The 23,128-nt window shown below is 40.4% G+C and overlaps 1 protein-coding gene across 2 annotated transcripts in view; it reads left to right on the top strand.

The window, feature by feature from the left end:
* PDGFD (platelet derived growth factor D) overlaps positions 1–23,128 on the top strand; it is a 148,080-nt gene that overhangs the window by 61,356 nt on the left and 63,596 nt on the right. The window contains exon 2 of one of the 2 annotated variants that reach the window (XM_049823393.1): positions 22,900–23,104. In XM_049823393.1, coding sequence (XP_049679350.1) covers positions 22,900–23,104 — 205 coding nt within the window. The remainder of the gene's footprint in view (positions 1–22,899; positions 23,105–23,128) is intronic. The other variant, XM_049823394.1, reaches the window with a different exon arrangement.

Below are 23,128 nucleotides of genomic sequence, written 5' to 3' on the forward strand. Positions count from 1 at the left end.
TTGTAGCTCTGAATAACTCTTTTAAAGCTGCTCTTTTTGTCCTGACTATAGTATATCAGAGCTCCCTAACCTGAAGCCAACACTTCAGGTCCACTATGGAGTCTTGTTTGCTTTGTGTGTGGATGGACATGGGTGTGCAGGACCGCATACTTCCACCAAGACTGCTTTGTCAGATTAGCGTCCTGACCTGGGTTCTGGACCTCAGAACCCAGAGCAAACCAAATGAGTTGTGAGCGGCAGAGTGCTGTCATCCCTTGGTCCACTACAGGGCTGGCAGAGCTACACACAGCCCTTGCACAGGGCACAAGCTACAATTACAGTATAGCTCATTACCTTGTTTCTGACAACCAAATGCACACAACCTCATCTCAGCTAGGACACATAATTCTGAGAGGGGAGGGAGTGAATTTTGCATTTATTATTCATGCTTGTTAGAAAACAAAGATATTACAGTGACACTTGTCTTCTTCCAGGCATTTAGGTCCATATGTAACTTCAAAGACATGCTGTTGAGGGACTTCAGATCCCTTCTGCAAATGGCAGGAACTCCCTTCACCTCAATCTCTGCCTGAGGATAGATGAAGCCCTTTAAATAGCTGCCTCTCAAGGTGAAAAATGCTGCTTATTGAATACGAACTTCTGAAAACACCCATTTAAAATAAAAATATTTTCCATGCTATATTCCTGACTAAGTGTGATCTGAATGTCTTCAGAATCTCAAGGAGTAGCTGCCTGGTCCCATAGCAGTTTTCTCTGACACACGTAATAAAGCCAAGGTGCTGCTGTGAATGAAAAATTCTGCAGGGTCCCTGGAATTCTTCTTTCATAGGGTAATGGAAAACTATCTCACCTATAATCGAACTGTACATATCTGTCTTCTAAATTGGCAATTTTTGATTTATTTATTTAAAATGGAGGGTTTGGAGAAAAATAAAACCTCACAAAAAAACCCAACCCCCAAACAAAACCTTCCTCACCTTACAGTAACGGACATCTTTATTGCATGTCTGCTGCTACTACTGCTGTTTTAAGACATTTTCTGGATTGCACGAACTTTTACAATGTTGCCACCAAAACTGGTAGTCAGGTTATTCATTCCAACCCTCCTGTCTTTACCTAGTATTGCAATTGCCTTGTTACATTAAGTTGAGCCTTCCATTTTTATAAACGTAGGTTCTATGTGAAGTGTACCTTAAAACTACCTATGACAGAAAGATTAGATAATATTGTGTTAGCAAGTGTTTCTTCTATACATGTCGACCTTTTCCGTCAACTGAATGAGCATTGACAATCACGCTCCTTCCAATGCTTAGGATTCAGAGTGGAATAAATTGATATAATTACTCATCTATTTTTCTGCTTTTTCGATATGTGTATACTTTCAGAGCAGGGTGTGGGAAATGTGGTTGGGATCCATAATGAATGGTGACAAGTAATGATCATCATATCTGTCAAATACATAAATATGCTGTCACCCTGGATGAAGCTGAAGGAAAGATCTTGACTGCTTTGCTATATAATAATTTCTGGGAAAAGGCAGGGTTAGAAAGTAATGCATCTGGTAACTCCTTTCTCCACATTCCTTTTCCATTCACTATTTTGCTGATTTGAAAGATTGCTAGTTTAAATACCATGTACAGTCCCTGAGGTCTGGTTACATCCTATGCAGCCAACAAGAGCTACTAGTCCTCGGAGTGCAGCTTTGACACAACATTTGGAGAATTAAATTTGTGCCTGAATTTAGTCGGGAAAGAATGCCATTACATTTTCGATGGCCTTTTAATTAGTTTTGCTCATTATCCCTAGAGGCATCTAGAAGAAATCTGATTCATGAACATATACTTCATGTTGCTGCTGGAGTCAAGCTGGGAGACACCTCTGTGTTTAGTTAGTAAGCAAAGTACCATATCCCTTTCCCGTACATAGGTATTGATTACCACAAATATATGTGTATACACACACATGTATATATACATATACACATGTTATCAGTTATCTCCTGATCTCTGATCTTCACATTTAAGGTTTAGAAAATGCAATTTTGGCATCATGTAGTTCCCACAGATCTCCCTGATCCCTCGTACTAAGACAGTCTGAAACTGAGAGTTGGGCTGGCCTTGGAAAATGCTCAACATGAGCTCTTCTTGCCCTGTCTGAAGGTCAGGTGCTTGCTGTTCATGTTAGGTTATTCAACCCATTCCGCCAGTGTCTTACGGCATGATCCTGAACAGGTCAGTTAAATTCTGCAGCCATAATATCTCTGGGACCTGTTTGCTGGAGTGGTCTATGGCATGCTGCCAAATACTGTGGGGTAGGGTTTTAAGGAGAAAGGCAGAGATAACAGAATATCTCAGTATGATTCAGCTCAGAAGTTGAGCAAGCAAGAGAGAGACAGTAGGAAACCAATCTTCATTTGTTCTGCTGTTCACAGAACCGTTGTTTCTAACCTAATACATTTTGGCTTTGGGCTATAGCCTGTATCCTGCTGCAAGTTATAATGGATGTTCATGATGCTCCCTTCTGGTTTTATCATCTGTGAACTGTTTGTCTGACAGTAATGTATCTGTTGATTCTTGGATACATATCAAGATCTATCCCTTGTCCCCATTTTTCTTTTAATTTCCTTTTTTTTCTTTTTATGACATTGTCAATGTGACCTGTTGATCATGGATGTAGACAATGATTAGGGTTTGGTGTGATTAAGTTATTGAATAATTTATTTATTAGGTAGCTAGCTGCAGCCTGTTATCTCAAAACTGCTCTGAAAACACCTCTTCAGTGAGGTTTGAGAAGAGGGGTTCCCGAACTTTACTTCTCTTTCTCAAGCTACTTTATTCGATCTTCAGCCACGGACTTTCTGAATGAGGATAGTCCTGTGTCCCCCCAGGTCCTGTCTAGGTGTTACTGTAGTGTGCATTAGCACCCTTAAGTACAACTAAAAGACATGAACAGTAAGTCTCATTTTCTATCCATCCCTTATGCAGTTTCCTTTTCACAGTAGTATTCACCAGCTTTTGCATCAGTGATGCATATGAAACATAGGTAAACAACTTAATACTGGTCTAAGTTTTGTTTGCTGCTAGATTGTTCTCTGCAGAAGTCCTTTCTCTTTGGGAAATTATTTGTCTTAGTACTCCATAAAGCTGGTTGATTGTCACAAAAAGAATTTTTAATCAATCACAATTGATAACTTTTATTTCTGGAAATTTAGTATTCTACAAAGACTTTGCTGAAGCAAACTGTGTGGGAGAGAGTGCACTCAGGTTTGGATCTTGAGATCTTGGGTCCCTAGCCAGTTCGGAGTCTCTTTCTCTAATATAATTGCAATAGCCAGACATGGAAAAGATCATAAAAAACGTTGCAGAAGAGCATGTTTGTTATCAGAAAAATGCTCTGAATCATTTGAATCCAGTCACAGAATGTAAATACACATAAGGCAATGCTATGCACACGATTCTCACATTTTGATCATGGAGTTAAGAAGACCAAAATAGCATTGCCCATGGTTTTTCCCTAGCAGGAATGAGTGAGTATTCTGTAAACCAGCAAGTCCTTGCTCTTAGATTGTGCATAATGCTTACACAGCATCAGTAATTTTTGATAATATGAGTTCTGTCCGCTGCTTCTTTGCTTTTGTTTATTTGCCTGTATTTTATGTATATTTTTTTTAAGAAAACTTTGGAAGTTTTTTAAAGAAAAGCAGTTTCAGAGATTAATACAGGTTTTAAACAACTACTTTCTAGTGGTAACCCCCCCCCCCCCCCCCCAAATGGAAAAAATGGTGAAAAACAAGTGATTGATGATTAATGCTGGAGTTGTTTGTTCTTTTACGGATTTGATGAAAAGGTCTATTGAAAACACAACTTTATAAATAATAATTGAATCTTTACATTCAAGTTCAAATGTCACATTATAAGAAAGGCTTTAGCATTTTTTCTCCCTCCCTTTCTCCAACTACATTTGCACTTATTTTGCCATAAATACAGCCCCATATTTTAGCCTTTTTCCTTCAAAGGAATCAGTCAAAAGTCAATTGCATCCGTACTGTTGCCACTGCTGTAATGATTTTTTTTCCCAACATTTTAAGCATGTGCTGCTACCTCTGAATGGACACAGATTATTGAACAATAATAAGATAATGCAGAGAAATCTTCAATCTCTGAGTGTATTGAAAATACTACCTTTCTTCTGCCTTTAAAGATTAATAGTTTTGCTGGGATATGTTCACCTCCTTTGATGTTTAAATATTAGATGCTACAGCTCTTTCAGACAACATTAAACAGAAGTGATATTTCAGTTAAAATCTTGATGGTTGGCAAAATTTTCTCTCTAATATGTATGCCAGCTGAAGGGACCTTGTGCACCTTTGCCTGATTGTCACACTAAAACATTGGGTCCAGAGAACACTAAAACACTGGGTCCAGAGAATATAAGCTGTATATTGCTTGCATTTTAAATGCTTCACGGTCAAGGTTTTGGGTCTGTATTGGATATTGGGGTGGGGCATCATTTTTTGATTCTATCAAAACCCTAAGGGAGTTTTTGCATTGACTTCAGTAGCATTTGAACCGGGCACATAGGAATATGAAAACCACAGTTACTTTGCCAAGGAGTTGTTTTCCTTGATCTGTTTGGCCAAACACCGATTTTGCTCCCCCGTGTGCTCTGAATGCAATTTGAAATTAATGTCTGCTTTTATTAGACAGCAGCTTTTAAGGCAGGGAGCAGTTTCATGTCTTTCCTAAGCATCTTTACAGAACAGCAGCATCACAGCTGCTAGAAGAGCTTTGCAATCTGTGTGCGTTAATTACTGCTAAAAAGTGCTCAGAATAAAGTAAGCATGATTCTATTTATGGGTTTCCTTAAAAAATGGGGTCCAGCCCCGACATTTCATTTGCGTGCAGGAAGGAAGCCCGTTGTTTAAGTCAGGAGTGTTTTGGCCCTTCTCCATTTTTCTCAAGGTGTTCATTTCTAGGAGACCAGCTCTGGTCCCAGTAGTCTGGAGAGTGTATTATTTCATCTGCACTTCCCGTGCTCCCAAGTCCCTCATTAGAGGGAGTGAAGCCTTGAAAAATCCACTTCTAAACCTCACCAATGAGACTCAGCCACAAAGAAGAGAGGACAGTGCTCAAAGGTGTTTTGATTTTTTTAAGACAATTCAGCTGGTCTAATTAAAAAATTTTACCTTTTCTTGCAAATTTTCTTTTCTATCCTCAGACCACATAGCGTTTTTCTACTGGCAAACACTAGACATATATTTAGTAATGAATGTGAATGTGCAGTGACTATTGCTTTTTATATATTATCCTATCACTTATTGTTGCAGTGATCTGGTTTTGTGCTCCTTCTCCACTTCTTCTCCTATCCTGCTGTTGTCATCACGTCAGCTTTTGCAGAAGGGTTTTGCATAACCATATGGTGCCTAGCTCAGGAAACGCCTTGAATCTGAGGACTACAAGTCTCTGCCATAATACATTTTAAGAGCAGCAGCCATGTTATAAAGAGACATCTCGTCACTGAAGGTGTCCCCAGGCAGTTGTAGCATGCTCCTTTGCCAACCCTGAAGGAAGACTTCCAAGAAGCTGTGGGCACATATATCCTAGATCTGACACTGCACAGCAGAAACCATCACCAGGGTTTTTTTCTGAGCATTGTGTGTCTATGGTTAAGTTAGGTGCAAAAACCTTGTGTAGGTCTTTATATGTTTGAAGGGGGGAGCAAACTGAGAAATGTGTTGCCTATCATTGTGACCAATGATATACAAACAGTCTGGTGGTTTTCTTTGTGTGTTTGTGGAAGGAGGGGAGGGAAGGGAAGGATGGCTCACACAGCAGATGATGTGATTGATCAATATGTTAACTAGTGTAGCAAAATCCCATCTGTTTATGCCGTTTACATCTTTCCCAACCATGAAAAAGGGATGGGGAGAAAAGAAGCACAGAGACAAAATCCAGCATGAATGAAAAATGGAAGCCCAATCCTGTTACTGATGAAACTAATGCAGCTTCAAGGAGAATAAGATCATGTCCTAAGAGTAAGGCTACATGAACATCCACAAATACCATCCTCCCCTAATTCTGCTTGGCAAGAACATTGGGGGCTTTTCTCTCCAGATTTCTATTTTTCGTTTGAAATGTGCTTAAGCCCCTGGGTGTCTTCTGTAATAATCAATTCCCTTTTTAATGACAAAGCAGGATCTGGAATAAAGGATATTATAACAAGTGAGCCTTTTATAATAACTAATTGCAACTTGATTGTGGTTTGAGTTTTTTCAGTTTCTGTCTGCTTGGTTTCTTTTATTCATGCTGGCAATGGCAGTGAGGGGGATAAAACATTTGGAGATCCAGGCCTATTCTGTTAATTTTATTACTTCCTGCAAAAATATGAAGACACTTTAAAAAAACTTGCGTTGTGAGCAGATTCTATGCAATAACAACGACCTGTCTGCCTTGCTTCTTTCTGTACTTGTTACGAAAGACGTAACTGAAGTCATTTTAATTCTGAATGAAGCAATGTTTATGGTTTCTTTAATCACTATTTACTTTCAGTAAGAGAGCTTTTTCAAGTAATGGGAATAAAACATATTCTTCTATCAATCAGTCTAAACATTAAGAAAGCTATGTAGAAAACTATTATAATTTAATCATAGATGTGCTCATTTAAGGGGGAGAAAAAGCACCAGAGGCATGCATGCAGAAATGTCTTAGCTGTGTATGCAGATTCTCAAAAAAATGGCTGTGAATATATAGTTCTGCATGCACAGAAATTCGAACTATCAACATTTTGACTTCTATCACAGTATGCAGTGCTCCATGGCATGCCTGATGAAAAGCTGTTGTAATCTGCCAGAAAATACCTATTAACTCTTACAAACATGGGATCAGGAATAATTTGTGCCCAGTCAGCCTGTGTTTGGGACCTCCTGGATGTGGGCTGTGGCAGAATGTGGAGGATAAAGCCCTGCAGAAGGTGCGGTGCTCCAGGAGCCTAAGAGAGGCAGAAGTTCTACAGAGTGCACTGGTGGAATTCAGAAGTATAATTCTGTCAGAATTGTAGTATAAATATGATGCCCAACTGGTATTTTTGGATCTAGCCACAATTTGGAGTACAAAGAATATGAGTAATGACAAATGTATTGATTCTCCTGATAAAGCAGTCTGGTGTCCAGTCCCTCTGAATTGTAAATTTTGTCTTAATCCTGATAATTTAGATTCCCTTGGTGATATCTATTCAATACGTAGCCTTCTAGGACTACAGTCTGTTTCCCATTATATTTGTCAACACCTGCCATAACAGAGCCTCGGTCTTAGTCTGCTGGAAGTTACTGTATATTAACAATATTGCTGCTACTACGGTAATGCTAATAATTTATAGCTCTAACATGTCTCTTGTCTTTTCCAGCAGCCAAGAAAACTCCCTTTTCTTATCTGCCACTGTTGAATTTGGAGAGTAATACTACCTTTAATGTCCTTCCACTAACCTTAGATATTTATGGTAATGTCAGATGCTTTGACAGTCTTTGCTTCTTGCTCCTTTAGTTTCTGAGAGAAAATACAGTCTGCAGGTTTCCTTGTAATCAGCCATGCATTATGTTCTGGCAGAAAGTCATTCTCTGCAAACTTTTTTCCTCTCTAATAGTTGGTCCAGCTTGTGAGTTCTTGTCTTTTTAGGGGAGAAAAAAATAAATCCCTACATCCAAGCTGTACATTCTCAACTAAGAAAATAAATCCCCAGGTTTTTTTAATTTCTCTTTTCATTGTTTATCTTGTTTCAAGCCTGCAGTTGGCTTGAGGTTTTGTTCTTTAATATTCCTTTTAACAAAGTGCTGTTGCCAATGTGCTTTTTTGGAACCAGCTCATCCAAACTTTTTTTTTTTTTTTTTCTGAGCTGATTCCTTCTGCTGTTGGATTTCTTGACTATTGTTATAGTACACAAAGACTGATAATTCTGCATCTTGACATAAACAGCAACCCGTATTTGGAGAACGTGAAGAACTCAGCACGTATCTGATTCATAGGCTTTTAATGACTAGTTGGCATTTCTTTCAGGACTTGCTTCTTAAAAGCAGTCTTTCATGGCCATATGGATTTCAGATGGTTCAAGAAGGGGAGAAAACAAAAACTAAGTCAAATACCTTGCCCAGGAATCTGCTGTTGACAAAATTTTAGGTGAATTTTGAATTAACGGCCTGAAACTATCTATGTATTTATGTCAGTAACACAATGTTAAAGGGATTATATTAGTTTTAAAAAAATCACAAATGGTGTAGCATCTGAGTAATTTTATAAATGGTAGACTATGCATTTTAATGTCAAACTCAGACTTCAACATCTGTGTTCTAGCTCTGTGTGCAGTCGTGGAAATTTTGTTCAAAAGGTGTGACCAGTAAAGGAAAAAAACATAACAGGGATTATGTTACCTGGGTGAAGGCATTGATCATTGCATTCTGGTAAAGGGCTGAGTGTTCTCCTTTGCTCTCTCCTGCCAGCTGAAGAGCAGCTGGCTTCACTGCGTGCTTCCTGCTCAGCCCCAGCTCCAGGACTGTAAATCAGATCAGCTCCTTTTTAGTCATCTGAACAATACTGATCTGCACCTGTTGATGAGCTGATGTTCTCTTGAGTCATGCAAGAGTCCCCAGTGCAGGTGGCTGAGACTTTCAAGGGTGCCTCACTGACCCCAGCAAGTTATAACCCCACTAAAAGTGTGAAAAGTAGTGAAGGAAATTCACAAATTTGGCTGAATTCAGACATTACTTTTAAGTCCAGAAGATAATGCAGCAATGAAAAGAAATGCGATACATTATCTTTTAAAATTTGTTTAGAAATACATGAAAATATAATGTTTTCCTTTGGATCAAACAACTCATACCATGTTGATATAAATAGTAGTCTTCCCCTCCCCAATTCAACCTATATATGAAAAACATCCATTATTTCTTCAACTCTAATTAATACGTCAGAGAGGCACACCTTGGATTTTCCCTGATACCACTATGAGCTGATTTAGTTCAATTTCTCATGAGCTCACTGTATCACTGGGCATTTACTGCTCCTGCTCCTTCTCAGATTCTGCATCCTGCTCTTACAGTTTTCTCTTCCGCTTTTCATCTGCTGCTCCGGTCAGATCCGCAGCTGGTGTAAATAGCTGTGATCACTATAAGGATGCTGCTGATTTACACAAGCAAGTGATCTGGTTGCGGGTTGTCTTACTGCTTTATGGAAATGGATTTGGGGAGAGAGCTTCGTCTGTAAATGTCTGATCTGAGTTTATTAGCATCCTAATATGCCTCAGACAAGTGGTTTTTAAGGGTGTTTTCATTTTATTTCTTAGGAGAATTTTATGTTTATTCTTTCTTTATTACTTAAATGCTGCATTGAAGAAACAAATTGTCCATTGAGATGGGTTTAGTGGAGTGTTTGTTTCTTTCTTGACAGAATGGTTCTCTGCATCCATTAAAAAGTAAGAACAAAAAAGAAAGGCATTTTATTTAAAGCTTTATATATGAGATAACCGAGTAAATGTGTATATGGGTAGACTTGAATTGGCAGGTGGGGGATTACCAGTCCCTTAATTAAAGTGAATGTATCAGGAAGACTCATGGCCTTTACCTTGCAGCTGTGTATCAGACAAACCCTCGGCAGGCTGCAACCTGCAGGTCTGCTGGAATTTCAGGTTTTCCTGTTGCTTTTGGGGAATGCCACTGCCTTCTGCCAGTGGGTGCCAGCACTGACCCTGCTGCACCAGGGCAGGCAGGGAGGGAGGGAGGGCCGCCTTCTCCTTGCCAGATATTTGCTGCACAAATCTTGGTAGCGTTTGCTCATGCCAGTGTGGATTTGGAAGGTGCTCCCTCCTGTCGTTGGGAGAGGGAGCGTGGATGTGGGCAGCTGCCATAGCACGCTCCATCCCATCCGTAGCCCCCAGGGAGCTCTCGGGGAGCGCAGCGAGGGTGAGAGCTCGGAAACGCTGCACCACGTCTTGTGCCCTGAAAGGGCGAGGACTGCATTGGCAAATCTGGTGTGTGGGAATGAGCTGGGGTGAAACACCTCTGTGCGATTCGCCCAGTGCTTCTGCAGCCTCCCTGAGCTGGTGTCTGCTGCCCTCCAGCACCGCCATAGCCAAGTCCGGTATCTCAGCGGTCCTCGCAACTGCTCTGCTTCAGCTGCAAGCAGGGAGGACAAATGGCTGAGCATGGAGCAAATCAGTGTTCCTAACAGCTCATGAGGTTTACGATGTAGGAAATTTGTCTAAGTAATGAATCAGAAGTGAAGGTCTGAGAAAGATGGAGCTGTTGTGAGATGAGGAGCACCCTGAGAATGCAAAAAAAAACCCCAAACACTTTAAATCATGTAAATCAATGCAGAGGCCAGCAACTGTTAGGACAGTAGTGAAGAGCTGTCTGAATAAAACACTACTGATGCTACTCACAACTGATTTTAGTAACACACAGTGCAGCAGTTATTTACCGAAGATGTCAGTTATTTAATTATAGTTTATACTAGAAGATATTCAAGGTCATAGTTGTGGCATTTTCTTAATTACAGTCCAAGCTATAAAAAAAACCCCAGAACATTTCACCTTAGGGAACCCAAAAATGCTTGGTGCCATTCCATCTTATTGACTACTCTTGGGTGTCTGCTGTAACATAGGACTTCTGAAGTCTTTAAATCAAGAAAGATTTAAAATTTCATCTTTTGATGAACTGTTCTTCCATGGTTTCTATGGAAAAGACTAAGATAAATGCAGCAGGAATGGAAGTGCAAACAAACAATGAAAAAAAAAAGTCTCTGGAATTCTTTCCAACAAGTAGAAACCAGAAAAATAGTCTTGACACCAAATTTGTCATTAATCCTGTTTCCATATCTGCTCTGCCAAGCTGAAATTTTTGCTTTTCTTTCTTGTGTCAAACACATGAACTTTAACATTTTTCCTCTTTTGGGCAAAGGTTCAACCTGGCAAGAGCGAAGTGGCTTGTAACTGTTATTTTCTGAGCTTTAAATGCAATAAAGGAACATTTATTTTTCCTCTTTTTTTTTTTTTTTCTGGAAGCTGACCAAAGCATAGTTTTAGGCATTACTATGGTGAATTTATTTTTCTTTTCTTGGTGCCATACCTGGTAATATCTGGCTCAAGATTGCTGAAGCTAATGAACTCCACCCCCTGCATCGTATATTCTGTTCTCGTTATGAGTAGAGATGGACTGATGCTAAAATTTTTGTCTTACTGGACTGTAATCCTAGATGCCATGAAAATACGCAAAGCTAACTGAGTAAAAGTCACTTGTTTGGGAAGTCCAAAGAGTGCCAAGCTAGCCTTCTGCATTTCAAGCATTAGTGTGAAAAAAAAGTTTTCCTAGAAAATGGTGCAGTATGTCTCTGTCTCCATTCAATAGCTCTGATACAGGGTGTCCACAAAATGAAATGATGTGAGAGTACTGTGTTTATTGGACTTTCTCACCCTTTGTATCTCAGTCACATAAGCCTCTTATCAGGCTCCTTTCTGGCCAAACAGCTGCTCAGCGCAGTGTTAAGTAGTGAACATGCAGCTGTGCCTTTCTAGTGGACAGGACCTCAGCACATGACGTTCGTCTAGACGTGCAACATCAATACCAGCACAGAGCTGGGGTGAGACGGCGGTGAAATAGTCTTCTTTGACTTCTCCAGCCAACAAAGATGGAGTGTGGACCTTCTCGCATAGGGCTTCGCACAGGCTGCAAGCCTTGGTGGCCTGGCATTGGTCTCCACGTGCTGGGTCCCACGTGCTCCCAGGGACCTACTCCGGCCACACCTGAGCCAAGCATGAAAGTCCCAACTGGTGTCCAGCCACATGCATACCACCATTGTGTGCTTCTCTGCTTTTTTGATATGCGATCTAGGTCAAGAGGAGTAAGGCACAACCTGAGATTTCCTCCTTATATCCTCTGCCCTGACATCTACAGGCGTTTCTGCACAGCATTAGGCTTTCAGCAAGGTAGGGGCAAACTGAGTTTCGTTGGTTCACCATGTTTCTCTGGAAGCTTTAAAGTGAGGGGGTGCTGATGGTGTCTGCTGGTTAATGTTACATCGTCTCTTGAGTCTTCTGAAACCTGGAGGAGTGAAATGTGCTGCTTCGTGTTCCTGCTGGAGAGACCTGGAGCTGAAGCTGGCTGAATTTATCACTGTAACGGCTCAATTCTTCTTCTGTCAAACGTTTCACTGAATCCACAGTCAAAGGACAACTTTGAAGTTTGGCTTTGCCTCCAGTGTGATTACACGGGGGACTCCGGTTTTCCATTTAAAAGTGAGAGTTCATCGAAGGCCCGTGAAAGTGAAGGATTATTTAATTACTTCTTGATTTGCCAACAGTATATTCAGCCCTGTTCAGAACATAAAGATACATAATGTCTGCTCCCCATGGAGTCTTAGCAGAGTCCTGAATATCATTTCCTCCACACAGGTTTCAATGTGTTTTCATCTGCTCATGCAGTATCTGTGGTGGCTCTAACTTAACAAACTTAAGAGTAGGGAGACATTATAAAAGGTTTGGGAACATGTGCAGCAGAAAGTCCCAGTCCTGCTCTGATCACATGTTTTTCAGCTGAAAATGTGTGAGGTGGAATTTATTTAATGGGCAAAATGGACAGAAAACCTTTCTTTCAGGAAAAAAAACCTCCAGGCACATCTTCATTTTATTGTGACCTAATTTGTTAGAAAAAGAGAAAGTAACCTACTGATTTTTTTTTTTTAAATTACTATTCTTCTGTATAATTTTCCCATTCCATTAGGATGCTTCTGGGTAAAGAACAAAACCTGGTTTTCTAAGGGCATTGCCCAATAAGGGCTTTGGAATAGAAATCTGGAAAGTAATTTAATTCTTTGTCCATTCCCCTGTTTGCTGAAAGATATAAATAATGTTTCTCTGGACTTTCTAGTTCTTCCATCCTTTATCTTGTAAACTGTAAACTTTTCAGAGGAGAGGTTTTCTCTCACTTTCTTTCCATAGTGCAAAACAACAAAATTGATGATGAACATATTAGGTTCATGTCAGGTTAGACAGGGAGCAAAACCAGAGTCATCCACTATTAAGCAGAGAACTGTAATGCAATAGTCTTCTGACCTCGGAATTACCTTTACCTGTATGTATCTTTACACTGCTTATTTTACATTTTTTTAAATTTACATTACATTACACTTTACATTGCCCCTCCAGTGTTGGGCACTGTGATGAGGACACAGTAAGAGAACAAAGTTTTGCACTAGATGGCTTGACTCATGCAGTAAGTATCACAAAAGACTGGTAAATTCCACAATCAGAACTAAAAATGATGTGATTCTCCTGACTGGACATGCTTACCCTCACTGCGGAGCTGTGACCAGCCAGTCATACACGAAGCCCTGTACCACTGGGGCTGAGTACAGGTGGGATGGCTGCAGCGGTGTCTGCATGGGGCAGCAATATGAGCAGAGCCTGAATGGTGGCTTAGCTCCACAACTTCTTCAGCTCTTCTTTTTTTGTCAGACACCCACACACAGCGTAGAAGGAATGTTTCCAATCACTTCCTCTTGGTAACCAGCCAAACAGCTGTTTTTCCAGAAAGGACTTGGGAACCTGGGATGTGTAAATTAAACCTTTGGAGCCAACTCCATTTCCAATTTTGGTTTCAGCTTACAGTGATCAGGATGTGGCTGTGCTGGTGTGAGAGATCGTTGCTGCATGTGGCACAGCAGCTCCTGAGCTTGTGGGCTGTGCTGATGTACATGAGCATCATCTTCCCAGCCGCTGGTTCCTAGATATTGGCAGTGAATGAGCTCTCCTGCTCTTTCACCGCATGTAGTTTTGTTCTTTGGTGCAGGACTAAGGAAATCTCTAGATGATCCTTTGGTGCAAGATCATAACTATAAAAGAAGGCCACAGCCAAGAATTTTATGAATGTGCCTGGAAACTTTGTTAAATTGCAGTATCTACCCACATGACAGCTCTGCAGCATACTGATGCCAAACCTCCAGAGAAAACCCTAAGCAATTACAGGAAAGATCCTCTGCACTTAAAGTACTCAGCACTTTCAGTATGTACGACTTAAATTGCTTTCCAGACTGGGGAAATGTTGTTTCTCAACACAGGGGTTTTACCTAAATGATGGAAAGCCATCCCTGTGGACCTGCTTGTGTTCTGCCTCCATGCTGGGAAAAGACCTCAGTGTCTACTGCCCTCTTTGCCCCAGCACTGTGGTTTCCAGCAGAAGAAAGCTGAGGCATGGGGGCAAAAAGGGATCCGTGGTGTGCTCTCGTCTAAACTGTCAGAGACCCAGGACAGCGTGCCTTGGAGTAGAAAGTAGAAAGCTGCTGAATCTTTACTTTGTGGCTAAGTCTTGGATTCTGGTCCCTGCTCCAAGAACTGCCTCTGCATTTTACCCCTAACCGTTTCTTGGAAAAAGGACAACCCATCTTTGAAGCAGAATCCAGAACCCATCTGTCCCGTGAGAGGAGACAGAAGTAGGCTGAATTCTCTCAAGCAAATAGAAGAATCACAGCACAGGCTCCTATTTCCTTGGAAGAGATTTAGCTGTTAGGCTATTACAGAAAAAGGAAAGGACTACCAACAATCATACTTTAATACAGTGAGATCTGCCTATGGTTGGGGTTTTTTTTAAAGATCTAGGTAACTTTAAGGTACTTAGGTCTTTAACACACCTGCCTTAAAGGGACTGAAATATCCCCACAAGCTTTTATCTTTCTTTGTGCAATCAGTTGATATATGGACCTTAAAAGACTAAAAGCATGTCCATGGCAAATTCAGTCCAAGCAAGCGAGCTCTGCTAGAATACTGTTGCCAGACTTTCTATTCTAAGAACCAACCTTGCAATGCCTTCCAGAGATTTCAGATCTGCAGTACTGACATAGAGGGTAAGGAAACTCACGTTACAAGAGAAAATGTCCTCGATTTGTCTTTTGAAAGAGCTTCTCCTTTTACTGCCTAATGTTCTAACATACGACCTTCCACTCAGAAATTGCTTGTCTATCTGCTACTATATGTTTAACATGAGAAGTCTTTCCCCCTTTGACTGGATTTTCTTTTTCCTTTTATCAACATTTTTCTTTCTTTAAGGAAATTCCACATCTTGTTGAATCTTAGGAGTGCTTGATTGAAACAGTTTCTAAAACAATATCTTAAAATAAATTCTCTTTTAAGACTTGAGCCATGCCAGACTTCTGAGGCAAAAAGTCCTTGCTTGGTCATAAAAAGTTGAAAAATAATGAAGGGAAAATGAAAAAGGAGTATATTTTCATTGCACCAAGAGGATTTGAAGGAAGTGTCCCATAAAGATCTGTTTACTTGGAGCCACTGCCTAAACAGGAAAATTTGGAGTGCCTAAGTCCACGATGCACTAGTCCTTTGCAAAACAATGTGAGCCAAAGACCAGTGTTAATACTTGTGCTTAATAGCAATTGCATCTATAATTGGCATCACCTTGTCTGAGGCACTACACAAGTTTGTTATGTACCAGCCTCCTCATGGAGGTGTCGGCACTCACTGAAAAATTCTGCTTCAGTTACCAGGTTTCCCTTAAGTTCTTTGCAGCAACAGGAGACTCATTTCCCTCTTTATTATTTCTCACAGTTTCTCAAGGGTTTATGTATTTTTATTCTCATGATTGTGGGGTTATTTACATTAGTCTTACTCCACATCATTAGAGCTATACATTCTTGATATGTACTTTTTCATACTTAATTATGGAATCCCAAGAGAAAAATACATTCAGTTTGCTGTTGGTTTAAGAGTCCAACAGAGGGATGCATTGCAACACTACCACCCATGAAAGAACTAGCAGTTAAAGATTTTTTATATCATGGCCTAACATATGTTACTTTTCTGTAGACACTTTTGCTTTAATATAAGACATTCAGCATGTTCTTTCATATAGAACAAAATCTCTATCAAGAAGTCAAATAAAGGCAAGTAACACAAGTCACTGCTTAAAGCAAACATCACAGAGTTTGATATCCCCGTAAAAATAAGTAAGGAATTGTTTTCTTGGTGTTCATCTGTGGAAGTCTGAGCAAGGCACCCACCAAAGGGGACAAAGGAGACTCCCAGCCTTCATCCCACCAAAATGCAGTCCAGCCTGTTCTTCATTTTGCGGCTGTTTCTTTAGTACCGCATTCAAAATGCAGTTATGATGGTGCCCATTCCACAGTACAAATAATATTATTAAATGCAGATAAAATAATGCTTATTATAGTGAGAAGCATTGTAACAGTCTGTCCCTATGAATTATAAGCCTGGACTTCCTTATCAATTGCCCACTTAATATTCTCATGAGTTGTCTTTGCTGAGGTCCTGTTCAACCGTAGATTGACTATCTAATACGAAGAGTTGTGAGGTTGCTCTGCGCAGAAGCACAGGCAGACTACTAACCATTCTGTTATAAAATGGATGATGGCTCTGAATTGAACGTTAGATGGCTGGGTTTTTTTCATTCTCTGATACCTTCTGTACTGATATTTTGCACTGGCTAATTTTGCTTCTTTCAACTACAGCTCAATTTTTCATTGCTTTTATATATCCTATACAGAAATAAAACATATTCTTCTAGCAAAGATCTCCACACAGCTCAGAGATTCGGAGGGTGCTGAGTGAGTGCACATGAGGTCGGAATTTGGCTGAACACAGCATCTTTTGATGCTGCCTCAGTGACAGAACAGGTCATGCATTGGATTTGAACTCTGATGATGCCTGGCGTATCTTTCATGCTCCTGATAAAAAGAAAGGGCCTGTTGATAAGAGAAGGAAGAGGTGCCTGGAGCTGCTTCTCTGAAGTTCAGAGGCAAGTCAACCAAACTGAAAGTCTGTCATCAGCTCCAGTAGGGTTTGGGTCCAATTCTTAATGCCTGGGTTGCTAGGTGACAAGTAACACATAGCGTGGTGTTAAAATGCTGCTTCCTTATTTAGGTCTTGATCCTTAAGTATGAGCTTAACTATGAGTTAGTTTGTAGTCTCCTTGAAATAAACGGGATTATTGAACTTGTATAAAGCTGAAAGCAACCTGAAGTAATGCTTTGGACTGGATCCACTGGCCCAATATACTTTTACATATGCATCCTTATACCAGAATGACTGTATTATCAGCTTAGTGCCTCTATAAGAGACAATTTACAATTCTTAGCCTGGCCAGGGTTGCGCTATTACTGGTGATCCCAACTCTTTCCCTCCCTTGGTCTGCGTTCTTGGAGAACTGCTGGTGAATCGTGGTGGGAGCAAAACTGACCTAGGTGTGTTAGGCTTCTGTCCTTAAAAGGACAGAGATGTCTAAGATAGGTACTACCATATAGTATTTTCTTCATTAGAGAGCAGAAATGTGATGTGTTCACCTGCTAGGATTCATTTTATTGTTTATATTCACTAAAAAAAAATCATTTCTAACCAGGTAAATGACCTTACAGTTTTATACCTTCCCAACAAGCCATGACCAGCTGTGGAACACACTATTTTGACCTCTGTCATCTTTTCCTCTGATTTACACAGAACCATATGGATAACAAATAAAGTTTCTACTTATTGCAGGAGGGTGGGGGAATAAAAAAAAGCCAATGACTATCCGAACAGGCTGCCATAAATACAGCTTGTTTGGCATGCCTGTCCCTGAGATGAACTGATTTGTGGCCTGGATTCAAAAATATTTTACTGTTCTTTGCTTCTCACTCTGTGGATTCAGCTATTTAGATCAGGCCAATTTTCAACTGAAGAAACTGAAGAGCTATTATTCTCCCTGAAGGTTATCTAATTTGTTTAAAAACTGGTGGCCAACCATTGACCGCTGTATTTGTTTCAAAGAGAGCAGCCATGGGGGAGGAGGGTTCTATCTGGAAAACTCCCTTGTGCAAACTCCCAAGGTCCTTTCCTGAAATAACAAATAGTTTCACGAGTGGTAAAATGAGGTTCACATGGTTTCCAGCAACTCTCTCCTCAGCTGTAGCAGAGGATGAGCTTATTGGGTTACACTCCATGGGATTTAAGAGGGTATATTTCTTGTGTCATAAAACATGTCAGAATATGGTATCTTTTCAGCTTCTACCACTATATCAAAGTTGTTGAGGTTGGCCAACCACTTCTACAAGACAGAAGCAAACTTATAGAGAAGCCATCACCTTAGGAAGTGAGGCTAAAATTCCAGAAACCTTAGAAAAGTGGAACAAAATATTCTATATTACTGGTTAGGACCTTAGACAAGGTCATTCTCTGACCTATTCTTTCTGAAGGAACTGACACTTACGGTCTCTCCTTGCTCAATGGATATCTAAGAACAGATGTCAGATTAGCTATTAGCAAGCAGTAATTGCCGTTTGGTTTGGTTGTTGGTGGTGGTGTTGTTTTTTAATTTTAGTGAAGGAATTCATTGTCTGTTGAATGATAATAAAAGTTAAATTCTTTCTGTAGTAAGCATGTCATGACTGGGAGTAGCTTTAACAAGAACGTGTCGATACATTGCTACAGCTTGCAAGGAAATGCAGGCATCTAGAGCAAATGCAGGATGAAATTCGTGTTTCTGAATCTTGCTGCTCATGCAACATGGCATTAGGAAAACATGCCCTAGCTGGGAAGGAGAAACATTGGATGTGCTGGGCACCCATGGTGGTGAAAATCTTGAGACAAGCACAGTTTTCTGAATATTGAGCTGAACTTCCCATTTCCCAGTTTGACACCCAGCTGCCCTCCATGCAGGGAGAGGAGGGCAAGCACTTCTGAAAATGCAGCTGCTTTGAGAACTTAAATGGGAGCTCCTCTAACTTGGACAGCTGGACAACCATGTATACCATTATGTTTAAAATTACCGGCTGGGAAAGAATTAAGAGGAAAAGAAAAGAGACATTAGTTCAGATAAATAAAATATAGAGCAAGCTGCTTCCCAGTCATTTCAGACTCTCTGCAGGGAACTGCCTCACTGCAAAAGATGTCTCCCAGCTTCCTTCCCACTCATCTTCCTTATGAGATAGTTCCCTCCCCCAGTACAAAGATGTCTTTGTAGCTCCTGCCATCTAGAATATCCTCCTTCTGTGTACTGCTTAAATGGCCTTTTTGCTTTATGACTTAACACCTACTTTTATTCATTGTGAAATGATTTTATATGCTTTTTAGTAAATGTGACAGGCAGCGTATTACCCACTGTCATCTTTTATTTACTTCCATAAAGCATTATGGAATAAAGTTAGTATGTGACATTCAGGACACTGTATAATACTGCAATGTATTGCATTGCAACATGCCTTGAAAGAGGCACTGCCTTTTCCTTTGCCTACGTCTTTTCTAAAGTGTTTTTTTTCCTTACTTTCTGCATGACCAGTGTCTGGTTTCCATGAGTTCCCCCAGTGTTTCTGATGAGGATAATGCTTGTGTCCTTGGAAAGGTCTTGTCATTTTAGTCTCATATCTTAGCTGCTACAAGAAGTACCGGAGTTGCTCACATCTCCTCAAGCTGTTTCCCAAGTGCTTAATGATTCATGAGGGGCCAACCTCCAGAGACCAAGTTTGGAACAGAGTCTGTTCCCTCGTCTATCTAAACCAGTTAACTCTGAAAAATCCTACTGAAAATCTCCTTAGAAAACTCTAGTGCTTTTGGTTCCTGTCCTGGCTACACCACTTCAGGTTGTAATTTAGTGTGTGGGGAGACAGGTAAGAGGGAATCAAGCTGTTTCAGAGCTCCTGAAGAGTCTACCCCAGTTTCAGGTGAAGGCTCTGAGTGGCTTTGCATTTCATCCCATGTGAGTTATAGAAATGGTATTTATGGCCATTCACATCAAACAGACTTTCTTCCTTTGTGAAAAAGGTGTATCTTCATACTGTAATATTTTTATATCTCCTATTTTAATATACTGAGCATTGTCTCCCATGCTTCTCTCCAGCCTTTCCTCTATAATGACTTTATAATTACCGCATTTACCATAATAAAAATAACAAGTCACTGTACTTTGATTTTTAAGCTTTTTAACATATGCAGCTTTATTTCTCCATTTACCTGTTCAACTTGGATACTACAGAGCTGCACCAGCCATTAAATTTGATCACTGATCTTGGTCAGATGTGATTGACTTGCTGCAGAGCACCCTGGTCCGTGGGATTCAGAGTTTTAAGTTAAATGAAAAGTTGTGACAGAGCCTATCTTCTTGGGGTACAGGAACGCTGGTAACATACTTTGTCAGCTGGTGTGCTGAGTAAAGTGCACAGATTTTTTGTTTGGGGATATTTATATGAGCACATTTAAAAGATACTGTCCCTAGCACTCTAATCTCAGCAGCTGACAACTCCAGAGTAAAACCTGTACTAGGACTGGCTGGGAAAAGGGAACCTTTCCCTCAGAAGCATGAAACACATTGAACCACACAGTGAAATTCATGCTGATATTAGGAAAAGGGCAAGAATTTGCTGTCCGAGAAAGATGAGCAAAGTACTCTCAGGTATAGGGTGAGTTCTGCCATGTTTTACTGCTGTAACTTTTGTTCTGACTTAGGGAATTTTTTTTAATTCAAAAGTGCAGAATTTGCTTTCATCAAAGCGGTTTTATTTTTAGCCCTTTTCCTGGATATTTTGGACATAGTCCTGTGAAATATCTCGTCCTCTTGGGTGTACTGGGTGTTTTCAGACTCCAAAGATCCTCAGCATTTCAGTAGGAACTCAGTAGTTTTGGCTGGACATTTTGTTTCATTCCAGATTAGGGGAAAAAAAAAATACATTACTCAGAATAAAATAAAATAGAAAACAGACTTGAGTGTAGATGTTCCTGATGAAAATTGCAGCAAAACTGATAGGTGGGTGGTCTTTATTTTCACTGAATTGTCACTTTTCCAATGTAAATTGTTTGGTCAAAACAAAACAAAACAAAACTGGTTAGTTGTGCACTGTGTGAGCTATGGAGTCATGGCCTTATTTCCTTAGAAAGGGTGGCTCAGGGTGTGAGAACATTGCATCTTGAATGAAAGTATCTTAGAAAGATGTCACAAATAGATCTTTGGAGATGGTTTTTACAGGAAACCCAGACTTCTGTCTTCCAAGTTTCAGGTTGTTTGGAAGCAAGAATTGTTACCCTGTCAGAATGGTACAATGAATTGTTGACAGACAACCACGCTTTGCTTGCAGCTACATGTAGGGAGGTGTTTACAGCCAGGAACCAGTAAAAAGCAACCTGAAAAGTAGATGTACTTACCACGAAGTTTGTACTACTTTTCTGTGTTCCTGTTTTCTATGAGCATTTATGAAACAAATATATTTCTTTTATATAAAGAGCTTAGAAAGCTTCAGTCAAACATTAGATTTTATTTTAAGAGAGAAAACTTTGATTCCTGTGTGTGACAGATGGCCGTGGTTGGTTGCTTACTTTGGGTTTGTATTTCTAATGTTCATAGAGTGGTTTGGTGGGAGAAATTTTTCCACCATTTGCTTTTCCTCAGTAGCCAAATTCAGGAGAAGGCACTGGTTTTATATTTCTGGTGCTTGTAGTGGAACTGGAGGTTGACCAGACATTCAGCAGAGTACTGGGGTTGATGTTCAGTTTAAGATTAGGACACCAGAGTTGAGATGTTTATATGAAAGCAAGTGTCCAAGTTCTGTAGTAAGTAGAAATTTGGTCAATGCAGTTGGGTGACTGACTCAGGACCTGTCCAGGTGTAGCTCCCACCAGCTATTTGAGAAGGGGCTCAGCTTACCCACATGCGAGTGGCTCCGCGAGACAGCACAGCTTCCACGAGACTTTGGCTGGGGGCTGCTTGATGCGCTGCTGTACCTTGCTGTCCTCATGGAGACCCGGCAGGAAACTGTACTGTCTTAAATGGTGCTAGAAATCTGTGTGAGTAACTGAACTGTGCCTGAGATTCCCACACACCACATGGGGAACACAGATAGCTGTCTCACGGATGGAAGATCAGATCTGAGTGTCTTAACTGGGAACTGAACTCTGCCATGATCTGCATGTTGCCTTGGAGCCTTCTGATCCTCAAAATTTCGCCATACTAAAGTTGTCAATGCACAAAAAAATAGTTGTTTGGTGCTGGGAGCCAAATTCCAGTATCAGTAACAGCTGAACAATGCAAGTGCATGGTGCAACTGAGAAGACATTTTGACCTTAAGAGAGCTGGGTCTTGCCACAGTTCCTGTTATCCTTGGAACCAGGGATTTACAGCAGCTGAGGCTTTACCTCTGTATAAGTAAACTTCAGGAACAATTGAGTATTTGCTCAGGTAGAAGTTGTGGAATTTTAATTAAGTAAAGACTTGGCTATTTGTCTTGAAGTTACCCAATGAGACAGTTGATGGGACAGTTTCTAACTTCAGTTACATCGGTGTAAGCATGGAATAGCTATTTGTGTTAATGATCCATTGACAGCAAATGATTCACACCATATAAATAAAATCAAAATGTGACCTAACACATGCTTCTGGGAGAAAATACTTAAGCACAGTAAGCAAATTTACACTCACTCACACGCACTTTTCCTGCAGCCTTTTGTTGCTGCTTTTGTTCAGAGGGCATCGCTCCCCAGAGCCCCAAATTTGGGAAGCAGGGCTGTTTACCTTTTACTTCACTCTGTCTCACTTCATTGTTCTCAAGCTTGCAGCTTTTATTAAGGTTTAAATGCTGTTTTAAAACCAAAATGGTGAGAATGAAATTATATAATCTATATAAATGTAAAAGTAATGATACATTTAGCATAAAATAAAGAGTCTCTATAGTTGAGTACTGTTTTTCTTATTGTTTATAGGTGATTGAGTTAAGAGAAAATACACTGCATTTCCTAATTAATAATAACTGCTTCTAGGCCCAACTTTTTATTGACTTTAAATGCAAATAATTTGTGCTGTGTTATAAACTGTTGTGTTTTTTGCCTTCCTGTAACTGGAACAACACACTAATTTCTACAAGTTGTGACTACTAACAGAGAGCAATCACCTCACAGACTTGTACCGAAAAGAAGAGACAATCAGCGTGGCAGGGAACGGCTGCATCCACAGTCCTCGCTTCCCCAGCAGTTACCCCAGGAACCTCTTGCTGACGTGGCGGCTCCACTCCCCGGAGAGCACCAGGATCCAGCTGGCTTTTGATAATCAGTTTGGATTGGAGGAGCCTGAAAATGATATCTGCAGGTGAGTGGCGAGCCATCTTGTGTC

The sequence above is a fragment of the Accipiter gentilis genome, chromosome 19 (assembly GCF_929443795.1).
Source record: "Accipiter gentilis chromosome 19, bAccGen1.1, whole genome shotgun sequence".
Classification (NCBI taxonomy): Eukaryota; Metazoa; Chordata; class Aves; order Accipitriformes; family Accipitridae; genus Astur; species Astur gentilis.